At 39.2% G+C, this 26429-nt stretch overlaps 1 protein-coding gene across 17 annotated transcripts in view; it reads left to right on the top strand.

Annotated features, from left to right (window-relative positions):
• SYNE1 (spectrin repeat containing nuclear envelope protein 1) overlaps positions 1 to 26429 on the top strand; it is a 480816-nt gene that overhangs the window by 363773 nt on the left and 90614 nt on the right. For all 17 annotated transcript variants that reach the window (XR_005782621.1, XM_040448857.1, XM_040448858.1 and 14 more), the window contains 16 exons: positions 102 to 221; positions 1863 to 2063; positions 4330 to 4503; positions 5941 to 6072; positions 6792 to 6988; positions 7668 to 7800; positions 8145 to 8327; positions 9536 to 9685; positions 10512 to 10688; positions 11147 to 11302; positions 15442 to 15597; positions 18453 to 18623; positions 21073 to 21206; positions 21608 to 21812; positions 23949 to 24131; positions 24680 to 24826. Coding sequence is in view for 16 of the 17 variants with exons in the window: in XM_040448857.1 (XP_040304791.1) it covers positions 102 to 221; positions 1863 to 2063; positions 4330 to 4503; positions 5941 to 6072; positions 6792 to 6988; positions 7668 to 7800; positions 8145 to 8327; positions 9536 to 9685; positions 10512 to 10688; positions 11147 to 11302; positions 15442 to 15597; positions 18453 to 18623; positions 21073 to 21206; positions 21608 to 21812; positions 23949 to 24131; positions 24680 to 24826 (2619 nt within the window). In the remaining variant the exon portion in view is untranslated. The remainder of the gene's footprint in view (positions 1 to 101; positions 222 to 1862; positions 2064 to 4329; positions 4504 to 5940; positions 6073 to 6791; positions 6989 to 7667; positions 7801 to 8144; positions 8328 to 9535; positions 9686 to 10511; positions 10689 to 11146; positions 11303 to 15441; positions 15598 to 18452; positions 18624 to 21072; positions 21207 to 21607; positions 21813 to 23948; positions 24132 to 24679; positions 24827 to 26429) is intronic.

The following is a 26429-nucleotide window of genomic DNA, read 5'->3' on the forward strand; positions in this document are numbered from 1 at the left end:
TGAAAAAGTTTGATGTGAAGACAAGAACAAATAGATATAATAATCACATTGTGCGTGGGGAGTTGTGGGAGTTCTAATGAAATTTCATAAATCTTACATAGGCAATACAACAGGCTGAAGATGGGCTAAAGGAGTTGGATGCAGAAATCATTGAATTAAAAAAGCGTGGTGACAAGTTGCAGATTGAGCAGCCTTCCATGCAGGAACTGTCCAAACTTCAGGTATAGTTTTCTACTAATAGCATTCAGCTTCGATGATACATCCTAACTGGATATCAAGAAAAAAATTATTTTGTTTATTTTCTTGGTTTCTCTCCATAAAATTCATGTCATTTCATTCCTAATCTTTGTCCTAAATATGGTGAAAGTTTCAGAAAATAGAAAATTTTCTGCAACTTTCACCGTATTTAATGCAATGAAATAAATTGTATTCTCATACTTCCAAGATTCTTTTTCTGATATTTGCTTTATTATTATTCCAATGGCTAAGCATTGTGGTATAGGGTAGTTGTGGCATATTATTTTCTACTCTAGAAAATATAAGAATTATAAATCCTACCTAGAAAAGTTAAAAGAGGGATATTTACCCTGTATTATAGTCTACCTGAGAAAACTGTTTTAAAAGCAAAAAATGCTCAAACTAAGACTTTTTAGAAAGTAATTTTTCTCAGGTGTTCAAAACTATAGTTAATCTTTCATACATGTTTGAATGGGAGGAGGACAGCGTTTCAATTCCAGAACAACAACAAAAAAATTAAACTAGAATGTAGTTGAGACCTCAGCAGAGTTCCCAGCTTCCTCCTGGAATAGGAAATGATTTGAGCTTAATTGGCTTTCTTAGATTAGGCAAAAATCCGACCCCCGGGGGTGGTCGGGAGAACCTGGGATATTAGACCGGCAAACTTGAGCATTTGATGGGCAACAGAGTTAAATTACATTAAGAAAAAGTGATACACACATCTTAACTTTTCTCCGCATGCTTGTTACAGAGCTGTTGGGGATTAATAGCATTAACTCCAGCACAGGGTCACAAGTTCTTCCTTTTTTGAAAATAAAATAGCTCTTATTTTAAAAAGAACATTTTTATTTTAACTGTCTTCATTCCATTATCTCACATTTCATAATGTCACTAGCCCACAGCCCCCACTTTGCACTTAGACGGTTTTCCAACAGTGCTTAAATGTCAGGTGTAAGAGTCAAACGTCATAGTTGTAAATAGGCATTAAAGTTGAACTTTTCCAGATTGAACCATTTTGGCCCGCGAAACTTTAATGTGATACGTTAATCGGGTCCATATGGTTCCAATAAATTTTGTTTGGTGTATCATCATCTCCTAAAATGTCTTTCCAGTTTAAATAGTTATTTATTTACTCCACCACATTTGGCAAAAACATTGCCTTTTTAAGTCCTAAAGTCCTTCTGCTCACATTAACCTCCTCTGTTTCCCTAGCTCTTTATTTAGGGAATAGTCCAAAATCTGATTATTCTGTAGCAGACAAAATATGAAAGATGCTACAGTCAATGACTCTAACACTATGTAAATGTTAAGAACATTATAAAAAATTAGAATTACGTTTACATGTCCCTCAGCCACACAAACAACTTTTCAACATTTCAACCCCATGTCGCGCCATAAACTCTTGACATCCTGAGAAGAGCGCTGTCGAATCTACCTCCTTTTGAAGGAAGTTTTCGAAGAGGCTCATGAGAAAGGCAGGCAGAGCCTTTCATACAGAGCATCACCATCAATCAGATACCTGAAGGAGTATTTTTGGTTGGGTTGTGGTCTTGGGAGGGAGTATGCTTTTCAGAGAAGGGCCAGCACATGACCTGAGAGTGAGTATCACGGTCTCTGTTTCATAGGACATGTATGATGAACTGATGATGACCATTGGCTCCTGGCGGAGTAGTCTGAACCAGAATCTTGCCCTCAAGAGTCAGTACGAAAGGGCCATGCAAGATCTGGCTGACCTGCTGGAGACTGGACAGGAGAAGATGGCGGGTGACCAGAAAATCATTGTGTCTTCCAAGGAGGAAATTCAACAACTGCTTGACAAACATAAGGTAAAAAGGGACAGAGAGAGAGAGAGAGAGCGGGGGGGGGGGGGGGGGGAGGGGGGGCAGTAAAATAGTAAAACCTATTATTATCAATCTTTTATGAGTTCTTCCTTGCATAAATTACTCTTTAAAATTAAGCAACAAATGTATGTTCAAACCCATGGGCATTCAGTAGCCCAGGAAAATTATAGAGGGTAGGTTTCTATAATTTTGTGAGTTAAAAAGAATACCAACGTTCCTAGTAATTTTAATTATCACTTCCTCACTAGTATTAGCCAGGCTGTCTCCTATCATAAATTACAACCAGTGGGAAACTTGGGGACTTTCTTCGAAGTGCCCAGCTTCCTTCTTAATTCTGCTTTTGTCCTCTGTGTCTTTTATGCCCATTTATTCCTCTAGTCCTAGGTGTTTTCTCTGCCTTCTGTTGCCCTGGACAAAGGCTCCTCTCTGTGCTCTGGGAATGCAGAGCTGCCCACTCGGCTGTGGGATGGGGTTTCTGTCTCTTACATGTATCACTCAGTTCCTCTGGCCCTTAAGTACATGCTCCTCTGGTTGCTGTAGGCCTCCAGAGTTTATTCTTGGGGACAGTGAGTCCTCTTACTACATGATCACACCTGGGGGGCCTGAGATTGCCATGTTCCATGGCCAAGCTCAGGTTAGACACTACTCCTTAATAAAGGAATGCCTGTTTAATGTGCACACAACAAATAACTCTTGCATTATTAAAATGATTACAGAAAGAAGAGTTTGCCAGTCTAGAAACCCAGACTCTCGGACTGTAGGAATGTCATATGCATGGAAACTTTGAAAATCCCGTTGGATTATAGATAGTTAACATTATGCTAGTTAACATGTAGCTCTTAACATGTGGTGTCTTATAAAGGTAAATTTTGGGGGGGAGGGGGAATTGCACTTCTTGCTATTTTTCCCAGGGAGTTTTGTCCAAAACTTTGTGATTTATTAAAGCCTTATCATTTGGCTTTGAAAACATTACTTTAAAGTTCACAGCTGGTTTTCCTCAAATCTTTGACAACAGCAATAAAGTATCATGCTGAGTTATTCCAGAAAGGAAGCTAGGATCAATGAGCATAAATAACAGAGACGTAGGCTCAATAGGTAAAGAACTCTAGAAGGATTTGGTTGCATGGAACAGATAACTCTCCTGGCCATGGGAAGACCATCCAAGGCCATTAGCAGGAGATTGGGTTGTAAAAGGAATATCAGTTTTTGGTGCATGTTGGGCTAAATGACCTCCAAGTTCTCTTCCCACTTGAAGAGTCTATGATTTAATAGTTGTCAGTGAAAAATGAAGATACTTGCTTCTGTTGTCCAGACGTTTTCTGAGGGAGAGCTCTGTGGTGAACATGTTCTATATAGACTGGGTGGTTCAGGGTCCTCACCCACAAAATGGGAACTAAAACTACCTACCTCATAGAATTGTTACAGGGTTAACTGAGTTGGTCAGTAAAGCGTTGGTAGAGTTTTAGCATATAGCACACACTAAATATTGTTACCAACTCCCAGCCCTTCAGCCCAAACCACAGTGGAGGGAACAGGAAATGGGATGAGCTCTGTCTCCCTCCTCTGGGGCCTGTTACACATAAAAAATTAACATTTAAAAATACATTTGTAGGACTGTGCAAGGCCTACCATTCTGTCGTGTGTAAGTATAATAAAAGGGAAATTTAAAACTGCGTAACAGCAATCCGTACACGTCAGGCGGTGCTTGGCAGTGAGTATTGGAGCACAACAAATGCTCTGGGAATTCGGAAGAGTAGAGTTCAAGCCCAACCATAAAGGAAGGAAAGTCATGAATGTGTCAAGTGAGGACATCTTGGGAAGTATGGCATGTACACAGAGGCCAAAGAGGGGAGACTGGTTGCCAATGTGTCTGAGGGACAAGGGAGGCCAATTTGTGTGGTGGAGTTAATGAGAGTCTTCCAGATCGTATACAGGGATGAGGCATTTGGAGAGCAGAGGAGTTTTATCAACAGCTGGTCCCATCCGAAGGGCTCTGTTTGCAGGGACAGAGTATCTACAGCACATCACATGTCAGTGCACTTGAGGGGAGGGATGAGAGGCCAATTAAGAGACTGGAGTTCCCGTCTCTGCAGGAAGCCATGAGTGCCTACGTGAGGCAGGGTCTTGCAGAGGTGGGAAGATAATGCTCATATATTGCCTGAGTTCCATCAGCTTTTACATGTGAAGCAGCTTTTATTGTAAGGTGGTATATGAATGAGTCCCTGACCTCTTTCTACCTGAAAAATTGCAGGAATACTTTCAAGGCCTGGAATCTCATATGATCCTGACGGAGACACTCTTCAGAAAGATAATCAACTTTGCGGTCCTACAAGAAACGCAGTTCCACACAGAACTGATGACACAGGCTTCAGCTGTACTGAAACGGGCTCACAAGAGGGGGGTGGAGTTGGAGTACATTCTAGAGGTGAGACTCCTGATGTAACATCTTTCCTACAGCAGACTCAACTGCAAAGCATACCCTTAATGGAAGATGTATTTATTCGTGCAATTCCCCTCAGAATTGGAACTCCCAATTCTCGGAGTCCCTCAGAGTCAGCCTCGTGTTCTGTCTTGTTTCCCTTGTATTTCCTATTTATGTTTGGAAAAGGCTGTGCCATGCCGTGAGTGAGCTAGATTCATCGAATACTGACCTTGGACAGCATGTGACGGTATTTGGGGTTTTGACAGTGAGACTAAAGAGCGGCCGATCTTTGCTATCCATTATTAAAAAAGACTTCACATGATTTTTAAGAAGAATTTCCAGTTTCAAATAAAATAAAAATGAGAATTTAGGAGCGAGTGGTTTGGGATTTCTCCTTAGTAGAATGTCTATGCTATATATTTATATTTATTAAATGTTTGTGGTAGCTTTTTTTGTTTGTGAATGTAACATATTTACTTTGCTTTACTACATGAAGTAAACACACCCTGCCCTTTTGCTGAAATCATGCCCTCATCATTACTGTGGTAAAGAATGAAACCATGCATATCAGATGCCTGATATGTTCCAGATGCACTATGTACATTATCATTTCATCCTCACTATGGACAAGATAGTTGTTATTATCCCCATTTGTTTCATGTTATAAATTAAACATTTTTAATGTTATACATGTTATAAATTAAACTTCTCTGAGGTTCAGAGAAGTTTAGTAACTTGCCCACACTCATACTGCTGGTTGGTTATAGACACCCAAGCGTGTTTGCAATGCTTTTCAGGGTCGCCATCTGATTACTTGCTTCAAAGCCATCTTTTGCTTCCCAAAGCAAACCAAACACAAACATCTCCAACTAACTATGTATTTTTTATTTTTTAATTTGTTTTGAGTGAGAGAGAGAGAGAAAGAGAGAGCAGAAGAGGGGCAAAGAGAGAGGAAGAGAGAGAATCCCAAGCATCAGCTCAGAGCCTGACACAGGGCTTGAACTCGAACTCATGAACCATGAGATCATGACCTGAGCCAAAAATCAAGAGTGGGGTGCTTAACCGACTTGAGCCACTCAGGCGCCCTTCCAACATAACTTTGAAGTGAATCTGTTGAATGCGTACTTTGCACAAAAAGAAGATCGTGGTTCTTTAATGAGGATTTTTTTTAATGTTTATTTATTTTTGAGGGAGAGAGAGAGAGAGAGAGAGAGAGAGAGAGAGAGAGTATGAGTGGGGGAGGGGCAGAGAGAGAGGGAGACACAGAATCCGAAGCAGGCTCCAGGTTCTGAGCCGTCAGCACAGAGCCCGACGCGGGGCTCGAACTCACGGACCGCGAGATCATGACCTGAACTGAAGTTGGACGCTCAACTGAATGAGCCACCTGGGTGCCCCATAATAAGAATTTTTTTAGCTTATAGACTGATACTGTGTTTCTAGACATGGTCTCATCTGGATGAAGACCACCAGGCGCTCAGCAAACAGCTGGAGGTGGTGGAAAGTAGCATCCCAAGTGTGGGATTGGTGGAGGAGAGCGAGGAGAGGCTCATCGACCGGATAACACTCTACCAGGTCAGCGTCCAATGGCATCTCAGTGTGAAAAGTTACCACATTTCCTTTTGAAACTTCCCTGTGGTTTTAACTGAATCTAAACAAACTTGCAGTCAAATATTTTATTAACTACTTTTACTTTTATTTCAAGCTATTAACATTGTTGAAAGCAGATAGATTTTAAGTATTTGTTTTACAATAGGAACATAAGATCTTTTTTCTTTTTTTTTTTTCCTGTTTATTTACTTTTGATAGAGAGGCTGAGTGTGAGCAGGGGAGGGGCAGAGAGAGAGAGGGAGACAGAGAATTCGAAGCGGGCTCCAGGCTCTGAGCTGTCAGCACAGAGCCCGACGCGGGTGCTCGAACCCACGAACCGCGGGATCCTGACTTGAGCCGAAGTCGGCCATGTGACCAACTGAGCCATCCAGGCGCCCTCTTTTTTCTTTATTTAATGTGAGATCTCTTTTTGAAAATTCAACTGAGCATTTTCTGTGGTGCGTGTTGGTGTTACAGCTTGATAGTTTTAAATGTACCTGAAGTTACTACAGAAAAAAAAAAGAAAAAAGAAGGACATCTATACTTAAATATAGGTGAGCCATCTCAACGTTTCTTGGGTGCAAACGGTTGAATTCTGACTAATAGGGAACAGAACATTACGAGCACCAGAGAAACTATAATTCTTGAAGAGAAAAAAAATGCATCATCCAAAGTTTTAACCTGGTATTTTCAATCAATTTTAGCATTTGAAATCCAGCCTTCATGCATACCAGCCCAAATTATATCAGGTGTTAGATGATGGGAAGCGACTGCTCATATCCATTAGCTGCTCAGATCTAGAAAGCCAGCTCAATCAACTGGGAGAACAGTGGTTGGATAATACCAACAAAGTGTCGAAGGAACTTCACAGATTGGAAACAGTACTGAAACACTGGACCAGGTAATACAATGGCTGTTTCACATAATTTTAGATTAGCGCTGCGGGCTCTTTCTAACACTAGTGGGTACGGGCTTAAAGAAGATAAGGTCCCCCTAGGCACTTATCTTGTAATCCGGAAAATAAAGGCGAAAACAAAGGCTTCCCTCCCTTAGATTCTTGGACAATTGTATAAACACGCAAGTAGAAGTGGGCAGGGAAGCAGGTACCCAATGCCCCTTACCTTTGAGCTCTGATCCTCCCTTGCCTATTGGCTGTACGTGGGTGTTCACAGGAAAACCTTAGAAGGGAACATAGAATGAAAGTATGTTCGAGAAAGTAAGGGCAATGGGAAGTATTCAGGAGAAGTGGAGGGTTGGTTTTACATCATGAAGTACTCTATTTCTATGCCACCTTTACTTCTAAGAACTTTTAATAATAGTCATCTAATATTTTCTAAATATTCTCATTGTGAATGAGTAGGAGAAAGATACGTACTTTTTTTGCATTCAGCTTAGAAATGGGAAAGCTGAAGCTTGCTTAATGTTTAAATTTGAAGGGAATTTGAGAGTGTCCCATGCAGGGCATTATTCTCCCAGACCTGTTGTATCTCTTGTTTTAAAATTGGCCTTGCTGAATAACATGGGTTAGCAGAAAGGAGGTATCAGAGGTTTACTTGATAGATGCCTTAATATAATTACAGATATCAAAGCGAATCTGCAGAACTTATTCACTGGTTACAGTCTGCAAAAGACAGGCTAGAATTTTGGACTCAACAATCTGTGACAGTCCCACAAGAACTGGAAATGGTCCGTGATCATCTAAATGCTTTCCTGGTAAGCCTAAGAATCTAAAACATTTGATTCAATTTTATATACTTAATAAGCCAAGCTCAAGAGAATTTGTCAATGTTAAGTATGTGTGGTCAATAATTATGCAAAATACTAGGGTTCAACATTGCCTCATTAAAGTAATTTTCAAAGAATGGCTTCATTGTTGGCTTTCATTCAAGGCAATGGTATACTTTTTTTTTTTTTTTTTTTTTTTGGTCCTCTGGAGTGCTGAGCATAACTCCTCTTGAAGACGTATAGAAAAATTGTTTATGTAGTAAATGGTTCTCTTTTCTTAAATTAAAGGTCTAACTATTTAATCCTGATTTGAACATTGCTGCTCCTTTTAGGAGTTTTCCAAAGAAGTGGATGCGAAATCTTCCCTGAAATCATCTGTTCTGAGCATCGGAAATCAGCTTCTCCGATTAAAGAAAGTGGACACGGCTTCCCTACGTTCAGAACTGTCACACATTGACAGCCAGTGGACTGATCTGCTGACAAATATTCCAACTGTACAGGAAAAGCTCCACCAGGTATAGACATAATCATAAGTTTAATTCATAACCATTGATTTAAGCAGTAGTCAATGGAAAGAGTGCTAATCTGCTTTTGCTTTCAAATGGAGATCTGCTCTGTCATGGACAGTTTGCCTTTTCTCTCTTCCATTGTTCTGCACACTAAAGGTGAGCTGTTCTACAAAGCCATACCTACAAATGTCATTTCTTCCAAGGACAACTTCTTTTGTGTGTGTGTGTGTGTGTGTGTGTAGTTGTAGTAGAAACTTCATCTGGCCTTGTTTAAACTTTCTTTGTATAATGTGGGTTGCTCCACTTCCCTCATAAAGTGAATAGTTACAAGAATTCAATCACAATGTATTTTCAAGACTTATAATCTCGCCCATGATAGAACAACTGGCATTCAATAAATTTAAGTACTTCCCTTCTCTGGAAATATACCTCCCTTCCCTGGATCCCAGACAATGTATATTTACCTCTCTTTGATATTCATCACTCTACCAGGTATGATAGCTGTGTTTAATGTTTGGGTCTTATCCCTCCTAGTCAACAACTATATATTTCCAGGAGGGGCAGGAAATATCTCGCAATCATCTCTATATCTTTCTGCACCACATAGAAGTTCATAAATATTGTAAATGATTGCCCTTGTTCCTCCAAATCATTGTAATAACTAACTGCAAAAACGTATGTTAGATTAAGTAAGATTCATAAATCTAACTATATTTTAGTTAAAGAGTAAGGAAATTGGCCATGCTCTTAGGAATAAATATTAGAGTGCCAAAAATCTAGAAAATGATAGTTTGTAGTGTGGTATTTTTCTTTCTTCCTTTAACATTCCTGAGTCATAATACACAGAAATTTTTACAAGATAATTAATAAAATACATCTGTTGAATGTTTTGTAGTTAGGTTTTTTTTTAACTCATAAAACTAGCTATAAAATAAGAATAATATTTCCTTCTTGCTGGTATTTTGATTAATTAGTTAGTGTTTATACAATGTTTATAGTATTGGATATCAAGTGAACATAAGATGCCTATTATTGTTCATTGTTTGCCTGATGTTTAATTTCAAGCTTGTAATAAGGTTAAGATCCAAAAATGTCATTAAGAAGTGTTATCTCTTTTGGCACGTCAATAAATATTAACGTAGGGTTTTGGGGTTGGCAGAAAGTTGGTTTGAATTTTAACCCTTGTGCCTTCGTTATGTCTCTTACTTGGGCAGCTCCAGATGGATAAGCTGCCGTCCCGCCATGCCATTTCTGAACTGACGACTTGGATTTCTCTAATGGAAAATGTTATTCAAAAGGATGAAGAGAACATAAAAAATTCGATAGGTTACAAGGCAATTCATGAATACCTTCAGAAATACAAGGTAGTGGAATTTTTTTTTCTTTTAACTTTTCATATTTTAGGACTAGTTCATTCAAAAGAACTCAAAACTCCAATTATGCACATCAGATTTTGGAGTGGATGTTTCATACATAGTGACCAGATAAGGGCACAAGGGTAAAAAAAAACTGCCTCCCTAGTTGTAGACATAGGAAAGCTGTCCGGTGTTAGGACTAATTTTTAAAAATTGTTTTCAATGTTTATTTATTCTGAAAGAGAGAGAGAGAGAGAGAGAGAGGGCAAGCCAGCAGGGGGAGGGCAGAGAGAGAGGGAGACAGGATCCTAAGTAGGCTCCACTCTGTCAGTGCACAGCTCGATGCAGGGCTCGAACCCATGAATTGCAAGATCATGACCTGAGCAGAAATCAAGAGTCGGTCGGTTAATCAACTGAGCCACCCAGGTGCCCCAGGAATAATTTTGAATTATTTAAAAAATAATAAAAATAAATGCTATAATTTATGAGTATGTTATAGTGAGGTTAGACAATTTATCCAGTTCTACATACATTCTCTACCTAAAATGTATACATATATTTATATTCAATATATTAATAAATTCAAAATTTTATAAATTTTTATATATTCAAGTCAGTAATTTATACTTTTATAAACTCAGTATGTTCATATATTATATGTATATATTCAATTTCTGATAATAACGAGTTATAGAATTATAAGCAGATTGTGTCATTTGGACTAAATCACAGAAATGATAAGATTAAAGTTGTTTAAGGCATTCCAATTCCTGATAAAATATAGGACATTTATGTGCATAACCTTGTTTCTTTATTTCCTCCCTTCACTTTTCAGGGCTTTAAGATAGATATTAACTGTAAACAGTTGACAGTTGATTTTGTGAATCAGTCCGTGCTACAAATCAGCAGTCAGGATGTGGAAAGTAAACGTAGTGACAAGACTGATTTTGCTGAGCAACTTGGAGCCATGAATAAAAGTTGGCAAATCCTGCAGGGGCTAGTGACTGAGAAGGTAAGCCACGTGGCTCCTGCTGTCCAACATGCCAAGACCAGGGACGGTCTGTAAAGAAAACTCATTTCACAAGCAGTATAGCTTCACACAGCACACAAACGTTTCTGAAGGGGACACCACTGAACCCCATTGCGCTAAATATTCTTTACTCTCGTTCATGATTTTCTCTTATTCGTCTTCTACTCTTCACCCATTGTACGTTGTTTTACTTTTTTAAAGGTGCCCCTTAACTTCTTTTGCCTTTCCAAGTTGACTTTACTCAATTACCAATACTAGTTAGTCACCGGCTTATACTTTATAAGATTTGTTTTTTAATCCTCTATACAATAAGCTGTATCTTAAAAGCTCTTAATTTAGAGGGAGTAGTGGCTTGAGTAATTGGAGGAAATGGTGGCTTGAGTGCCAGTGATTTGATTTTAAAATAAAATTGCAAACTTCATTTCATTATGTGTGTTCAGATCCAGCTGTTGGAAGGCTTATTGGAATCTTGGTCAGAATATGAAAATAATGTGCAAAGTCTGAAAACTTGGTATGAAACCCAGGAAAACAAACTAAAACAACAGCATCGAATTGGAGATCAGGCTTCAGTTCAAAGCTCAATGAAAGACTGTCAGGTACGTTGCCCGGGGGGCTGACATGGATTTGTCATAGTTTCATGGCAGGTGCCAAAGGAGTTTTCTGGCCCTGGGAGCTGAAAGTTAAATACTGGAAAAATGTTGTATTTGGTAATGAATTTCTCTGATTATGTGAATTTATGAGGTTTTTTTTTTAACTATTATGTTTTTTACCTATTTAAAATAATTTGAAATTATGAGAATTTTGAGACACACTTTGAGGTAGACACAGTGCTACCAACTCCCACATGCTACTCATCAGATTTAATACTTAAACATTTTGACATATTTTCCTGAATTACTCCTTTTCTTAAATATTTTATAGTGAATCCCAGACATCATGTCATTTTATTCCTGCATGCCACAATACACGTCTCTAAGAAGTTGACATTTTCATATATAAACATAACATCCTTATCATCACAAAAACTTTGACAATAATCCCTTAATGCTATTCAATGCTCAGCTCATAACACTGTCTCTACAATTTTCTTTAAAACGTCTCTTTTTTTTCCAGTTAATTTATTCACATAGGGATACAACAATGTCCACATGCTACATTTGTTATTAGATCTCTTAAGCCTCCTCAGTATTTGTTAATAAAACTAACTTGTTGCAGAATCTGTAGACTGGTCCCATGTTCAGGATTAGCCTGTGGACTTTCTTTAAGATGTCCTCTGTATCCCCTGTATTTCCCATAAATGGACGTTAGCGCTAGAGGCTTGACTGAGTTCTGTTTTCAACTCTAAGGAGCAGAGTGCTCCTCAGACAACAGCGTTACTTTCTCCCACATCCTCTGGGAAGCTCCAGCAGCATCCGCTCATTCTACCCTTAATGGTGAGAGTCTCTCCTGCAAGTGGAGTGAACATGCTCTAAATGGTTTCCAGTGACTTAGGAACACTTAATATTTGCTCAGGTATTCTTGTTTATGCAAAAGAAATGTGAGTTATTGCAGGTAATGCTGTAATGAAATTTTGAAATAATTCAGTGATTTCTAATACACGGAGCAGCTGTGATGGTTCTCTGTAGTGTTTCCCAAGAACAGCCGAAGACTCAACTATAAAATAACTCTACAGGAACGCACCTTTCCCCAAATCTTGTTTTTATATTGTAGACTCCGAAAAGAAAGGCCTTTCATAACAATCTTCCTTCCAACTGGCAATTTTTTCTGGGGGCAGATGTAAAGAAAGATCTATTTAAACTCTCAGTCAGAGCTTTTCCATTTAGAAACGGAAGAGCAGATACCTTTGTGCTGGGCTGACGCGCTAATAGATTATAATTTCCAGCGTGCATAAATATGGCAGAACCAACATATAGAGAAATACCCTGAAATTAAAAATATGCTTCTCATCAGAAGATGGGTGTATAAAAGACTGAAGACCAAAATTATGCCTCACCTAGCCTCATAGCATTTCCGGGTTTCCAGGGGCCAGTAGTGTTTCTAATTTCGGCCATCAATTTTTGTCTATCAAAATGCGCCAAAAAATCCAGAATTTCACAATTTTACTTTGAGGGATGAGAAGTCTGACCTCTTAAGCTCCTGAGTGTTTCCATTAAAATGAAAAGATAATTAGCAACATTAGTGTTTCTTTGTTCTGTCATTGTGATAAACTTTACTGTTAGAAGTGAAATAATGCGTTAACTTTTCCTTTTTAAAAAAATTCATCTTTAATTTTTATTTATTTTTCAGAAGGAAAGAGCATGAGTTGGGGAGGGACAGAGGGAGAGGGAGACACAGAATCCAAAGCAGGCTTCAGGCTCTGAGCTATCAGCATAGAGCCTGACACAGGGCTTGAACTCATAAACCATGAGATCATGACTTGAACGAAAGTTGGGCACTTAAGTGACTGAGCCACCCAGGTGCCCCTAGATTTTCCTTTTTACTTCTTTCTTTCCTACTTTTTTTTTGTTTTTTTTTTTTAACCTTTATTTATTTTTCAGACAGAGACAGAGCATGAACAGGGGAGGGACAGAGAGTAGGTAGACACAGAATCTGAAACAGGCTCCAGGCTCTAAGCTGTCAGCACAGAGCCCGACGTGGGGCTCTAACTCGGGAATGGCAAGATCATGACCTGAGCTGAAGTCAGATGCTTAACTGATTGAGCCACCCAGGCACCCCTTTAAAAAAATTTTTTTTAATGTTTATTTATTTTTGAGAGAGACAGAGACAGAGCACAGGCGGAGGAGGGGCAGAGAGCTCCTCTTTCTTTTTCATCTCATTAATGTACTTTTTGCCTGCCATTTTCCATTTTGCTTTTTTTTCATGACCGTACCTTTTATTTAACAGAGATGTTACTACCAGAAAACGAAGTGGAGGTTTGGCCAAGTTTTACTCCTTTTCGGACCCAAATTTGAGTCTCTCCCGGAAGGTCACACAAGGCAGTGTCAGGAGGGAAAGCTTGAAATGTGGTTTAAAGAACTTAACACCAATGCCAATTAGTGATTTCAAATTTAGTCATTTTTTTTTTTTGAAACAAAGAACAGAATGAAAGTAACCCATGCAGTTATTTTGGGGCATCATGTATAAATCACCACAGCTTAACGGCAGGTTCTATTTGGCAGTACCATAAACCTTGATAAAAATTTATTGTCATTTTTGAGAAATTGTTCCTCTGGACCAAAGTGTGATGTTCAAGCCAGCAGACTTAAATCGGTGACTGGATTCAACCTTTATTTTGTTTAGAACATCTTGAATACTTTCCCACTCTTTCAGAGGTGATTTATTCATTTAAACCAACATAAAAAATGATACTTATGAATTAACTCAAGTTAAGAATGATTTATTATAGCAAAAAAATGTTAGGTTTGGCTTCTTTCGTCAGTGATCAGAAACAGAATCATCTTTTAATTATTATTGAAAGGAAAGGAAAACACACTTTCATTTTGCACAAAATATATATTTCAGTCCTGTTTCCTTCCTGGATTTTGCTTTTATACCAACATAAATGTGCAGGGCATTTTAGGGATGTGTTTTGAAGCAATGGGTCGTTCATTTAATATTGCTCACTAAAAAAAGTTAACATCTATGGGTAAATAAGGATAAATTTATTTCCAATGGTTGGATTTTAGAATCCTATTAGAGACATTATGGTTAATCTTTTAAAGAAGTAGAGAGAGAAATCCTTAAATAGTGAAATTAATGGTGTTTTCTATACTGCATAGAGGACCTATAACCCTAGTAATCATTATATTCATTCTCTGGTTAATTATCAAAGCTGTCAAAATATTGACAGAATTATGAAGTGGAAATGAAAGAACAATATTAAAAACGAAAGTGATCTCTTCAGGCTACTAATTGCATGAATTTCTAATTACTACATCAAGAAAAAAATAGCTTCATGATAATTTAGGAGAGAAAAATAAATAAATTGGTACTGACTCATGGCTGATTACCAAATAGTTGACTATAATAATACTATCCTATGTGAGCCAAGTTTTTAACAGCTTTAAAAGATATTCCATATATTCATTATATATATTTCATATATATTATTTTAGAATTTTCTTCACTTTAACCTCCATGGCTACATACCTACATATCTAGTTCTTTTTTTTTCCAATGTTTATTAATTTTTGAGAGACAGAGACAGAGTGCAAGTGGGTGAGTGTCAAAGAGAGAGGGAGACACAGAATTCGAAGCAGGCTCCAGGCTCTGAGCTGTCAGCACAGAGCCCGTCGCGGGGCTGGAACTCGTAACCATGAGATCATGACCTGAGCCAAAGTTGGATGCTTAACTGACTGGGCCCAGAATTCCATTCTATTGCATGTCAGCCTAGGACTGTGTAACTTTTCCAACACCAGGATATATGATTTTAAGAACATAAATCATGTTATTATTTTTCACATATATTTCTTTCCTTCTGACTCCTTAAAAAAACTTACCTGGTGCTATGTCTTTATCTAGTAGGTAATCAAATTTTGCTTTTTAAAAGTTATGCTAATTTATCTTGGAATAAAAGGACTATTTTAAAAATTTAATGTAGGAACAAGTAATGCTGTGTGAAAATGCTCTCCTGAAAATGACAAATTTTTTGTATCAATAAAAAATTGCGAGGATATGAGACTGTAATGGCTCAATTTCAGTGGACTGCAGAGATCCGTAATAGAACAATTTAAAGTGACTGTTTTTAATCTCTCAGGATCTAGAAGATTTGATTAGAGCAAAAGAAAAAGAAGTAGAGAAAATTGAGCAGAATGGACTTGCTTTGATTCAGAACAAGAAAGAAGAAGTCTCTGGTGTTGTCATGAGCACGCTGCGGGAGCTCAACCAAACCTGGGCAAATTTAGACCACATGGTAATAACTGCTTGCAGAGACCTGACGTTAAGACCATGTTTTTCTTCTCATGTCCACATGTGTCATGGATTTTGGTTTTCCTGAAATAGCTGAGTAGTTACAGAATATTAACCTTATCTCTTTGTACTAAGTCTACTTTATTAATCTCCCTTAAAAAAAAAAAGTCTAGCTTTGGATATTTCCTATAACAGACATTATCATGAACATTACTCTCTTAATAGTCTCATCCATTCCCATGTCCATAGGTACCACCTAGGCACAGACAGTTATCAAATGTGTCTCCCCAGCCTGGATTTCTTTCCTAAACTCTAGACAGAGACAGAGAGAGAGATGCAACTTATAGACATCTCTTCTTACAGGACCAGTAGACATCTCAAACTTGCATGCCAAAGCCAACTCCCAACTCTTGCCCCACAAACCTATGATTTCTGCCATCTCAGTGATTGATGGCTCTGCCCGGTTGCTTAGACAGAAGACTGTGTGGTCATTCTTCACTCTTCTCTTTCTCTCATTCCCCATGTCTGGTCCCTCAGCAATTTTGTCAGCCTTCTTTTCAGAAGAGATCTAGAATCCAGCCTCTCCCCCATCTCTGTAGCCCTCACCTCGGTCTAAGTCAGCATCATTGCTGGCTTTGGTTATTTCTGTGGCCTCCATGCCAGAGAGGTCCTGTTAAATGGAAGCCAGATAACACTAGTCATCTGCTTAGAACCCCTCAATAGCTTCTTGCCTAGTCAGAATGAGGCCAAAACTTGGCCCCATGACCTGGGCTCTCATAGTCCCTTTAACCTGTCCTCTGCTGTTGTCCCATAGGTTCCTATTGCTTTTGATCTCTCCTTACTCTTGAACTCCAATGGCTGTTCCACACCCAGGGACTCTGCATTGACTGTTCCCTCCATCTGGAACACCCTCTCCCAGTATCCTCATGGGCTACTCCCTCTCCTCAAATTTCTTGTTCAAGTTCATCATCTCAGTGAGGGCTTTCCTGTCTACTTTGTTTTAAATGACAGCTTCCACATCCCTATCTCACCCTCCCTGACTCTCTTCTCTGCTTTGCTTTTATCTATATTATTTATCAATTTCTAACTGAGGATACAGCCCACTTGTTTAAATTTCTCTCACTAAAATGTAAGCTCTATGAAGACATTTGATAAATACATGCCGAATGGAGTGCTGAATCCTCCAATAATAAGTACATGTAACAACAGATACTGCTCTGCACACACCTGTGTGAGTAGTTACCATCCATACTTTGCAGAGATGCGGGCTAAGGCACAAGCAGGTTAGGTGACTGGGACCCTTGGAGCACAGCAAACAGCTCCTTACAGTCTATGTACTTGTCCAGGTGCAGCCTTCGAGTCTGTCCTTACCTTGTCTTTAACCCAGTTTTAAATCTATTTTATTTTATTTTATTTTATTTTATTTTATTTTATGCATTTTTATAAACAATTACAAATCTGGGAACTAATTTATCAATTAAGTGATTCTTTCACAGAAACATCTTTTCATGAAAAACCAACAAAAATGATACAAAAACTAAATAGACTGTTTAAAAATTCTGATTAATCTCCTGGCTTTGTTTTCATGTCCCCCCCTGACTTTCTGGGTGAAGTCCGCCCCCTCTCCGGTCCACGCCTCTGGGCTTTATACCATTTGTGAGGCAGCACTTTTGTAACCCTTTGGCCTATTCGATATTAGTTTGGTTGGTTTCAGAATTTTTCATTTATGCTAAGAACAAAATCGGAGAAAGCAGGGACAAATTAATTTATATGATCTCTTTTCTTAATTATGGCCATACTTACTCCTTATTCAAAAGATTACATTTAGAGGATTAAGGGTGACATCCAGGAAGTCCAAAGTAAATATCTTTATAAATGATACAGATCAAACTAAGAACTTACATTTTCTATTGCAGATAAGTCTAGGGAAAGAATGTTCTTAGATGTTTTGTCTTAAGATAGGAATTTGAGGGTTTGTGTGCATGTGTGTGTGTGTGAGAGAGAGAGAGAGAGAGAGAAGAGAGCATGCATACGTGTGATGGAAGGAAGGAAGGAAAGAAGGAAGGAAGGAGGGAGGGAGGAAGGGAAGGAAGGAAGGGGATAAATAGATATTTTTTATTTCATTTCTTGGGACCAGACTGAGTAGATTCAAATCTAGAACTCTCATATTCTGATAGTAGGATCTCAGGTGATTTTCATAGCCTGAGGTGTCTCAGGTTTTTTATATATAAGATGGAGATAATAATTACAGCCACCACATAAGGTTATTATAAGGATTGAATGAGTTCATGCATTTAAAACACTCATTTAATATATTTCCTAAACTGTGGTATTAAATATATTGACCTTTTATCACTTTTATATTATATAGATATATAGAATGTATATTATGTATATTACATACAGAGGTCCTATATTACCTTTTTAAGCATTTAAATTTGGACTGAGTAGTCAAAAGTATGAAAGACATAAATTTCAATATTGCTACATATTTTCAAATCTTTTTTTTTCTAGTTTATTTATAATGCCTGAAACCCTGATGAAGTTCTTAGATACTAATGTTGCTTCCATCAATTCAATATATATTCTATCATTTTTTTTGTTGTTGTTTATTTATTTTTGAGAGAGAGACATACAGAGCACAAGCTAGGAGGGGCAGAGAGAGAGGGAGACACAGAATCCAAAGCAGGCTCCAGGCTCCGAGCTGTCAGCACAGAGCCCGACGCGGGGCTCGAACTCGCAGACTGTGAGATCGTGACCTGAGCTGAAGTCAGACACTTCACCGACTGAGCCACCCAGGCGCCCCTCCATCATTTTGGATATGATGCAATTATAAGAAGTTTCTGTCTCTTTCAATAGGTTGGGCAGTTCAAGATACTGTTGAAGTCTGCGTTTGACCAATGGAACAATCACAAGAAGGCCTTTGATGAGATAAACAGTTACCTCATGGAGGCCAGATATTCTCTTTCCCGCTTCCGCCTGCTAACTGGTTCTTTAGAAGCTGTACAAGTTCAGGTAGACAATCTTCAGGTAAGGAACGAATTTAACCCATCTTTAATATTCTCTTTAGTTTGCTAAAATTAAAAAAAGCACATGTGAACATCATCCTGGGATATTGCTATATATTGTTTACTTTTAATTATTTTTAAGTATTTAAAATTATCTTAACCCGCTTTATTTTCAACTTAATTAAACTTGCCTGTGGATAACGCATTTCTGGATTAGTTGGTATATAACCAAATGATTTAAAAAATTCTATTACATAAATATCCATGTGAGTATATTTTATAGAATGATTTTACCTTCAAGCCAGCCTCCCTGACCCATTGTCGCTGCCTTGTGTCTTCCCTTTCTCTCTTTATCCTGCTTCTCCCAACATATTCTAAGGGATTAAAACGAAAACAAAGAGAAAGATAGCAAAGTGGTAAATTTGTAAACTATTAAGTTGTTTTCCTTTTGTTCAGCCTAGTATCAGTGGTCTGTCTGATGTGTACACGTAAGCCTCTTTTTCTAGCACTTACTGCTTGGTTTCCTGTGTGCCTGTCATCACTGTACTCATATAGAATGACATCGCTGCTGTTTGACCCTACAGAGCACTCTCTCTTACCTCAGGCCACTGCCTTCAAATCAGCTATCACTCTTACTCCCCTGTGCACGGGGCATTGACCGGGCACTGTCACCTGTGGCCACTCTTTCTCCCTGGCTAACTCCTGCAGACTATTGGATGGGCAGGACAGGCCCTCCGGGGAGGGGATGCCAGCAGGAGCCCAGCATGTACCCTCTTTACATTAGTTCGTTTCCCTGCTTGGCAATGAAAGTTCATATGCTGCCGACCTCATACGCCACCTCTCTGAAGGGAATGCTTTTTCTTGTGGATGGGATAAGAGGGAGGGAGGATAAAACATACATATATAATTTCTTTAAACCTTAAATAGTTGTTGCAGATACTGAGAATCATTAAAACGTGCTTTGAGAATAGTAAGTTTGAAAACATATTTTCTAGCTTTGCGGCAATTAGAAGTACTTTTTAGGGGCACCTGGGTGGCTCAGTCCGTTGGGCGGCCGACTTCGGCTCAGGTCAAGATCTCGCGGTCCGTGAGTTCGAGCCCCGTGTCGGGCTCTGTGCTGACTGCTCAGAGCCTGGAGCCTGTTTCAGATTCTGTGTCTCCCTCTCTCTGACCCTCCCCCGTTCGTGCTCTGTCTCTCTCTGTCTCAAAAATAAATAAACGTTAAAAAAAAATTTTTTTTTTTAAAAAAGTACTTTTTAGGGGCGCCTGGGTGGCGCAGTCGGTTAAGCGTCCGACTTCAGCCAGGTCACGATCTCGCGGTCCGTGAGTTCGAGCCTCGCGTCAGGCTCTGGGCTGATGGCTCAGAGCTTGGAGCGTGTTTCCGATTCTGTGTCTCCCTCTCTCTCTCTGCCCCTCCCCCGTTCATGCTCTGTCTCTCTCTGTCCCAAAAATAAATAAACGTTGAAAAAAAAAATTAAAAAAAAAAAAAGAAGTACTTTTTAGTGTAGCCTGTTCTATGTCTAACACCTGCATATGCTGTCTTAAGATACAAAAGGGTTTTGATTTGATGGCGATCAGATATTGGTGTTTAACAGAACTCGGTTTTTGTAGCCTACTTCACCTAGAGAGTTTTACTAAGAACTGAGTCTGTCACCTCAGCAGTATTTCCGGGGAAACGTCTTCCTTCAAGATGCTTCACTGGTCCTTGGTAGAAGACTGTGCCAAGTCTATAACCTGCCTAGTAAATATTCCTTGCAAGGAAGAACACCCAGATATAGAACTTATAAATGGTACCCAGAAACATCATGACTTCTTAAGGTCTAGTTATTGGGATTTTCTGGTAGAACACCTGTAGGTATGTAATACAAAGGAGACGTGGGTTTTGACTTTGAACAGCAAAGAGAACCAGTGTGACAGATGGCATGGCTTCCTACCAGTTGACGGACAGGGACACTCATGCGAGCTTTTCCAGCAGAATCCCAGATGCCACTGTAAGAAGGTTTAGTTGCTAGGAATCCCATCTTACACCCATAAGAGCAAAATCATCAAAAGAAGAAATGATTATCTAATGAAAACTTATAAAGCATTGGAACAAAGTCATGGTTTATGTATGTTTATGTACACATTTATTTATTTTTTTTTTTAATTTTTTTTTTTCAACGTTTATTTATTTTTGGGACAGAAAGAGACAGAGCATGAACGGGGGAGGGGCAGAGAGAGAGGGAGACACAGAATCGGAAACAGGCTCCAGGCTCTGAGCCATCAGCCCAGAGCCCGACGCGGGGCTCGAACTCACGGACCGTGAGATCGTGACCTGAGCTGAAGTCGGACGCTTAACCGACTGCGCCACCCAGGCGCCCCTATGTACACATTTATGAAAACAACTCTAAATTACTTTTAAACTCGATTATTAGAATTTGCATCCTGTCACGTCATCTGTGGCACTTTTTTTTCCCCCCCCCCTTGGGAAGAATCTTCAAGATGATCTGGAAAAACAGGAAAAGAACTTACAGAATTTTGGTTCCATCACCAACCAACTGTTAAAAGAATGTCACCCACCTGTGACAGAAACTCTTACCACCACATTAAAAGATGTCAATATGAGGTATGGAACATGCTAATTTTACACTGTTATGCATTATTTTACATTACAGCCTTATTATAAATAATGATACAGCTAAAACTTGCTGGCATTTTGAAATTGAGCTTTAAAGACTCTATTCATGTTTTGATTTTCACAAATGAATTTAAGGTAAGAAAATGCAGTGAAGAGGCTTAGAAAGAAATGAGAGCTGCTGCATATCCCAAGATTGACCTCATTCCTACTATCTACCCCTGAAATATGAGTGAGCCATATTACATGATAAAATTATGTCAGATTGAGACGAGACATCCCTGCATTATTTCCATATTCACGTGAAGCAGGGTCATGAAAAATAATATAGTAAATAACGGCATTTGTTGAGAGGTGTTAATCTGCCCATGAGTGTTGGCTGTTGTTTCCAGATGGAATAACTTGCTGGAAGAGATTGCTAAGCAGCTGTGCTCCAGCAAGGCACTCCTTCAACTTTGGCAAAGATACAAGGACTACTCCAAACAGTGTGCTTCTACGGTTCAGCAGCAGGAGGATGGGGCCAGTGAGCTCCTGAAGGCAGCCACTAACAAGGACATTGCCGATGACGAAGCTGCGACGTGGATTCAGGATTGCAACGTATGTTTAGGAACGCTGGCGCTTTCCCACCACGCGGGTCTTAGACATCTCGAGTTTAGCAGGGCTCGGGCTGATTGTGGGTAAGCTTCTGGTACATCTCAGTATGTGGGACAGCTCTCCAAAAATTGTTTGTAAGTATCAGTGAGGCTCCTGGGTTTTCAGAACACAGTTGCACATGTATCAGATTTAAGAGGCCCCTCCCACTGTTTCGTGTTTAGAGAGGAGTTGTTTTCCCATTTTTTCCTAATGGCATCCCATCCATGTGAAGATTTGGGCTGTTTTTACAGATTTGATCAATTTGAGAAATGACCACGTGGAGAATAATGTTGTATCTTTTAAAAATCTGTGAAAAGTATTATCTATATCTTATGTAAGCATTAACATCATTATTTCTTCTAAGAATTTAATAGTAGATAGAAGTCTTTCTCTCCTGACTTACTGGAATACTTCTTTTTAATAAAATATTCCTCTTTTTTACTGAAGTTGCCAATAACCTACTTTAGGTTTTCAGGAACAGTTCTCTTGTTTCACTCATTCCATGCTTCTGACTCTTTGTCCTTATTTGTCTTTATTTTAATGAACTTGTTTCAAAGACCTTGTAAACTTTCCCAAATCGGTGTATTAGAATTAGGCAAGTTGTAAAAAGCACATAAACAAAATTTCAACCTATCCTAATACCTTCACATAAATACTGAATAAATTACCTTAGAGCCAAAGTTTACCATTTACAGTAAAGGTAATGTAATGCTTTTCTCCCTGACTTCCACATTTTATCTTTATAAGATTCGTGATTTTTTTAAAAAGTTTTTTAATGTTTATTTTTGAGAGAGAGAGACAGAGACAGCACAAGCAGGGGAGGGGCACAGAGAGAGAGAAGGAGATACAGAATCGGAAGCAGGCTCTAGGCTCTGAGCTGTCAGCACAGAGCCCGATGCGGGGCTCGAACTCACAAGCCTTCGAGCCATGAGATCATGACCTGAGCCGAAGCCAGCTGCTTAACTGACTGAGCCACTCAGGTGCCCCAAAATATGTCATTTTAAAGTTTCAGTCCTCCTGAGTTGATATACATATACCTGTTTTAGAGGGCAACGCTCCAAATTATTTCTCTGAATTTGTTAAAAATCTATGTCAAAGTCAGAGGTGCCCCCCCCCTTTTTTTCCCTCCCTTTCACAAGAGTCAGTGTATAGGCATAGCAAGCTTTGCTCTTTCCACGGTGTCTGGTGGGTCAAGAACCAGTCATTTGTCATCTCTTAGTGGTAGAAGGAAACTAGAAACAGGGAATTTCCATTGGCTTAAATTTTGAGCGTATGAGTGTCCCACAAAGAAATGGAGGCAAGAGAAACTATGGCAAAGAATGAAGATACAGTCTTCTTTTTATACTGCTTGACTCTGCTCACCAGAGCCATTGCTGGGGTTCTATGCCCCACTAAAACAGGAGGGCCCATTGTAACCACTATAATGTGACCATGCACACAGAAGATGCTGTTGACAAACTCATCCCTTGTGTGTATAATATTAATTAGAAAAAGGCGAAATGTAGCACTGTGGGGTTTTTTTTAACTTTCTTTTTTTAATTTTTTTAACCTGAAATTTATTGTCAAATTGGTTTCCACACAACACAAACTCATCCCTTGTGTGTATAATATTAAGTAGAAAAAGGCAAAATGTAGCACTGTGTTTTTTTAACTTTATTTTTTAATTATTTTTTTAATATGAAATTTATTGTCAAATTGGTTTCCACACAACACCCAGTGTAGCACTGTGTTTTTGATTTGATACCAGCTACAGGAAAAGATAGGAAGAACTGCCCAAATGTTTCATTATTGGCTCTACTTGTAGTCGTGTTTCTTCTTGTTTACGTATGTTTCTCTGCAGTTCCCCCGATGTCCTACAATGAACCCGTGTGATTTTTATTATAAGAATAGCACATTTATCTCTAAAAATGTTAGCACCCATCTGGTTTTAAACATCAGGTTTAATGCTTGATCATTTTTCTGCAGGTGAAGGTGATTTAGTGTAATAAATCGACAAAGTAAGAACTGAGTGCTTCTAGACGTGTGGACCTTTGCTGATTATCAGTTTAAGGAGTACCCTTAGCATGTTGTTGCATAATGGCATATTTTCATCATCTATAGGATCTCCTCAAAGGCTTGGGGACAGTGAAGGATTCCCTTTTTGTTCTCCGTGAGCTGGGAGAGCAGCTCAAGCAACAAGTGGATGCTTCAGCAGCATCAACCATTCAATCCGATCAGCTGTCCTTGAGTCAACGCTTATGTGCCCTAGAACAGGCTCTCTGCAAGCAGCAGACCATGTTACAGGTGTGTTATAAATCGGGCGTTCTATAACATCTGAGCCTCAACACAGGAAAAGAAAATTTTTCCATCGTTGAGACCTTGCCTCTTTCAAGAGCAAAGAATTAAAAAGTAGACAAACTTGGAAGTTCCAGTGGGGCCAAGGGAAGGTGGGAGTCTTGCACTGTCCTTTCCAATGGAATTTTGCCCCTGAACCAATGCCTCCTTCTAGAACACTGAGTAAAATGTGTTCAACTAATAAACACTAAGTGGCTTTAATATTGACATTCATGTTTATATAGCAAGTTTTTGCCAAGAATCAGAATATATTTCTGTTTGGAAGTATATTTTACAAATAATTTTAGTTCATTAATAAATGGTACATATGAATAATTCTGTTTTCAAAAAATTACAGTAATAAAGAGAAGAAAGCTTAAATCATATAGCCTTGTTTCTTTAGGAAAGGCATCTTGAGGATGGCACTTTGACACAACGATATGAAAAGTAATTTCAATACCCACTTACCTTTTAACTAGATTTCTAAATATCAGTTTTCTTTTGTGGGAAAAAAAAAGGCTGGAGTTCTTGACTATGAAACCTTTACCAAGAGTTTAGAAGCTTTGGAGGCCTGGATAGTAGAAGCGGAAGAAATATTGCAAGGGCAGGACCCTGGCCACTCTTCTGACCTCTCGACCATCCAGCAAAGGATGGAAGAACTTAAGGTAAGTGCTTTCAAATCCTAGCCCCAGATCTTCTGTCTTTTGTCCTCAAAATCTTAAGGAATACTCACAACTCCTAAGATAGGCATACTTTTTATTTTGAGCTTCCAAAGAAACCCTTGCCAGCTCTGTTTTCCTGGAGTGAGCACACACTGATTTCACAGACTGCGGTGGGAGCCTGGCCAGGAGCAGCCCTAGGACCCCAGCTCAGTGCTGCTTCTCCCCTCTTCCCATGCCCAGTGGGCAACCTCCTCCTTCATAGCCCATGGAACCTCCATCCCCGTCTCTACCTTCCTCTCCTACACAAGCCCCCTGTCTCTCGGATCCTGGCAACAGCCTCCGTGACTCTCCTTGCAGCCACTCCTCCCCCTCCAGCCCACAGCGGCCAGAATGATCTTCTTCTAAAAGGTTTTACTTAATTATGAACTATTTTACACAGTCAGTAAATAAAATAATACCATAGACCTGCCAAGTTCATTGTCTTTTTCCTCTGCTTAAAACCCTCCGCGGGTTCCCACTGCTCTCCCAGGGTGAAGACCGGTGTGGATTATCAGGCCCAGGGTACCTGGCTTGCACCTTCTTTAGGGCCTCATCCATCTCAGCATCCATCACAGTGCTTCTGTGGAAACACACTATGTTCCCCTTTCCGGAATTCCTTTTTTTGCCCCACCAACTCCCTTCCCACCAAAAGGAATTAACTTTCGGTCATTTTGTTCAATGTCACTCTCTTAAGAAAGTTTTTCTTTTGTTCATGGTCAGGGTCCCCAGGGACACACTTCCAAAGTACACTATTTTTTTTTTCTTAAAATTTTTTTCATACCAGTTAATTATGTTCATGTGATCAGGTGTTGTGGAATAGTATTGTGACTCTATTATTAGAAGAGTATCTTACAGTCTGTAAGCCCCATGAGAAGGACCATGCATGTGAGTTTTGTTCATGTGATATCTGTCCATGGAAATTCTGCCATTTGGTTGTTAAGCTTTTGGCTTCAACACTTGGGAAGATTTATTCTGTCTGCAGGGTAATGAGCCTATTTCAGAGCATGAAAAGAGAAAACACACAGCCAAAGGTGTCCTGACATTTCCTTCCTCCTGTAGCTGGTTTCCTAGATGGGGTTATAGATGCCCACACGAAAAACAGAAAAGACAGCCTTGTCCTATGTTTGAGATCTGAAAGCATAGATGGCATTGTCAGCTGAGTCTCACCAACTTTGGGATTGGGGCCAAGGACCTAAAACTGAAGCTGTGAAATAATGTGTGGTGGCTTCCAAACTTGAATGGGATCGTGTTCCATCTAGCAAGAGGTCCACAGCTCCTGTTACCCAGACCTGCCACCTGCTAGCTAGGGGGCCTTGCGCAATTTACTTACAGATTCTCAGCATCTTGTCTCCCATCCTGAAATTGGAATAGTAGTGGTACTTACCTTATGGTATTGTTTTGCAAATGAGTTATTACCTGTAAAGCTCTTATAATAATACTTGGTTTATAATAAGTGCTTAAGGAATGGTAGCTATTACTATTACAGTTGTTGCTATTATAAATATTATTATTGGTGTTAGATAATAATGGAGCAGAATAGCACAGATACATGGAATATACAGGGTAA

The sequence above is a fragment of the Herpailurus yagouaroundi genome, unplaced genomic scaffold, assembly GCF_014898765.1.
Source record: "Herpailurus yagouaroundi ecotype Mexico unplaced genomic scaffold, PumYag 198, whole genome shotgun sequence".
Taxonomy (NCBI): domain Eukaryota; kingdom Metazoa; phylum Chordata; class Mammalia; order Carnivora; family Felidae; genus Herpailurus; species Herpailurus yagouaroundi.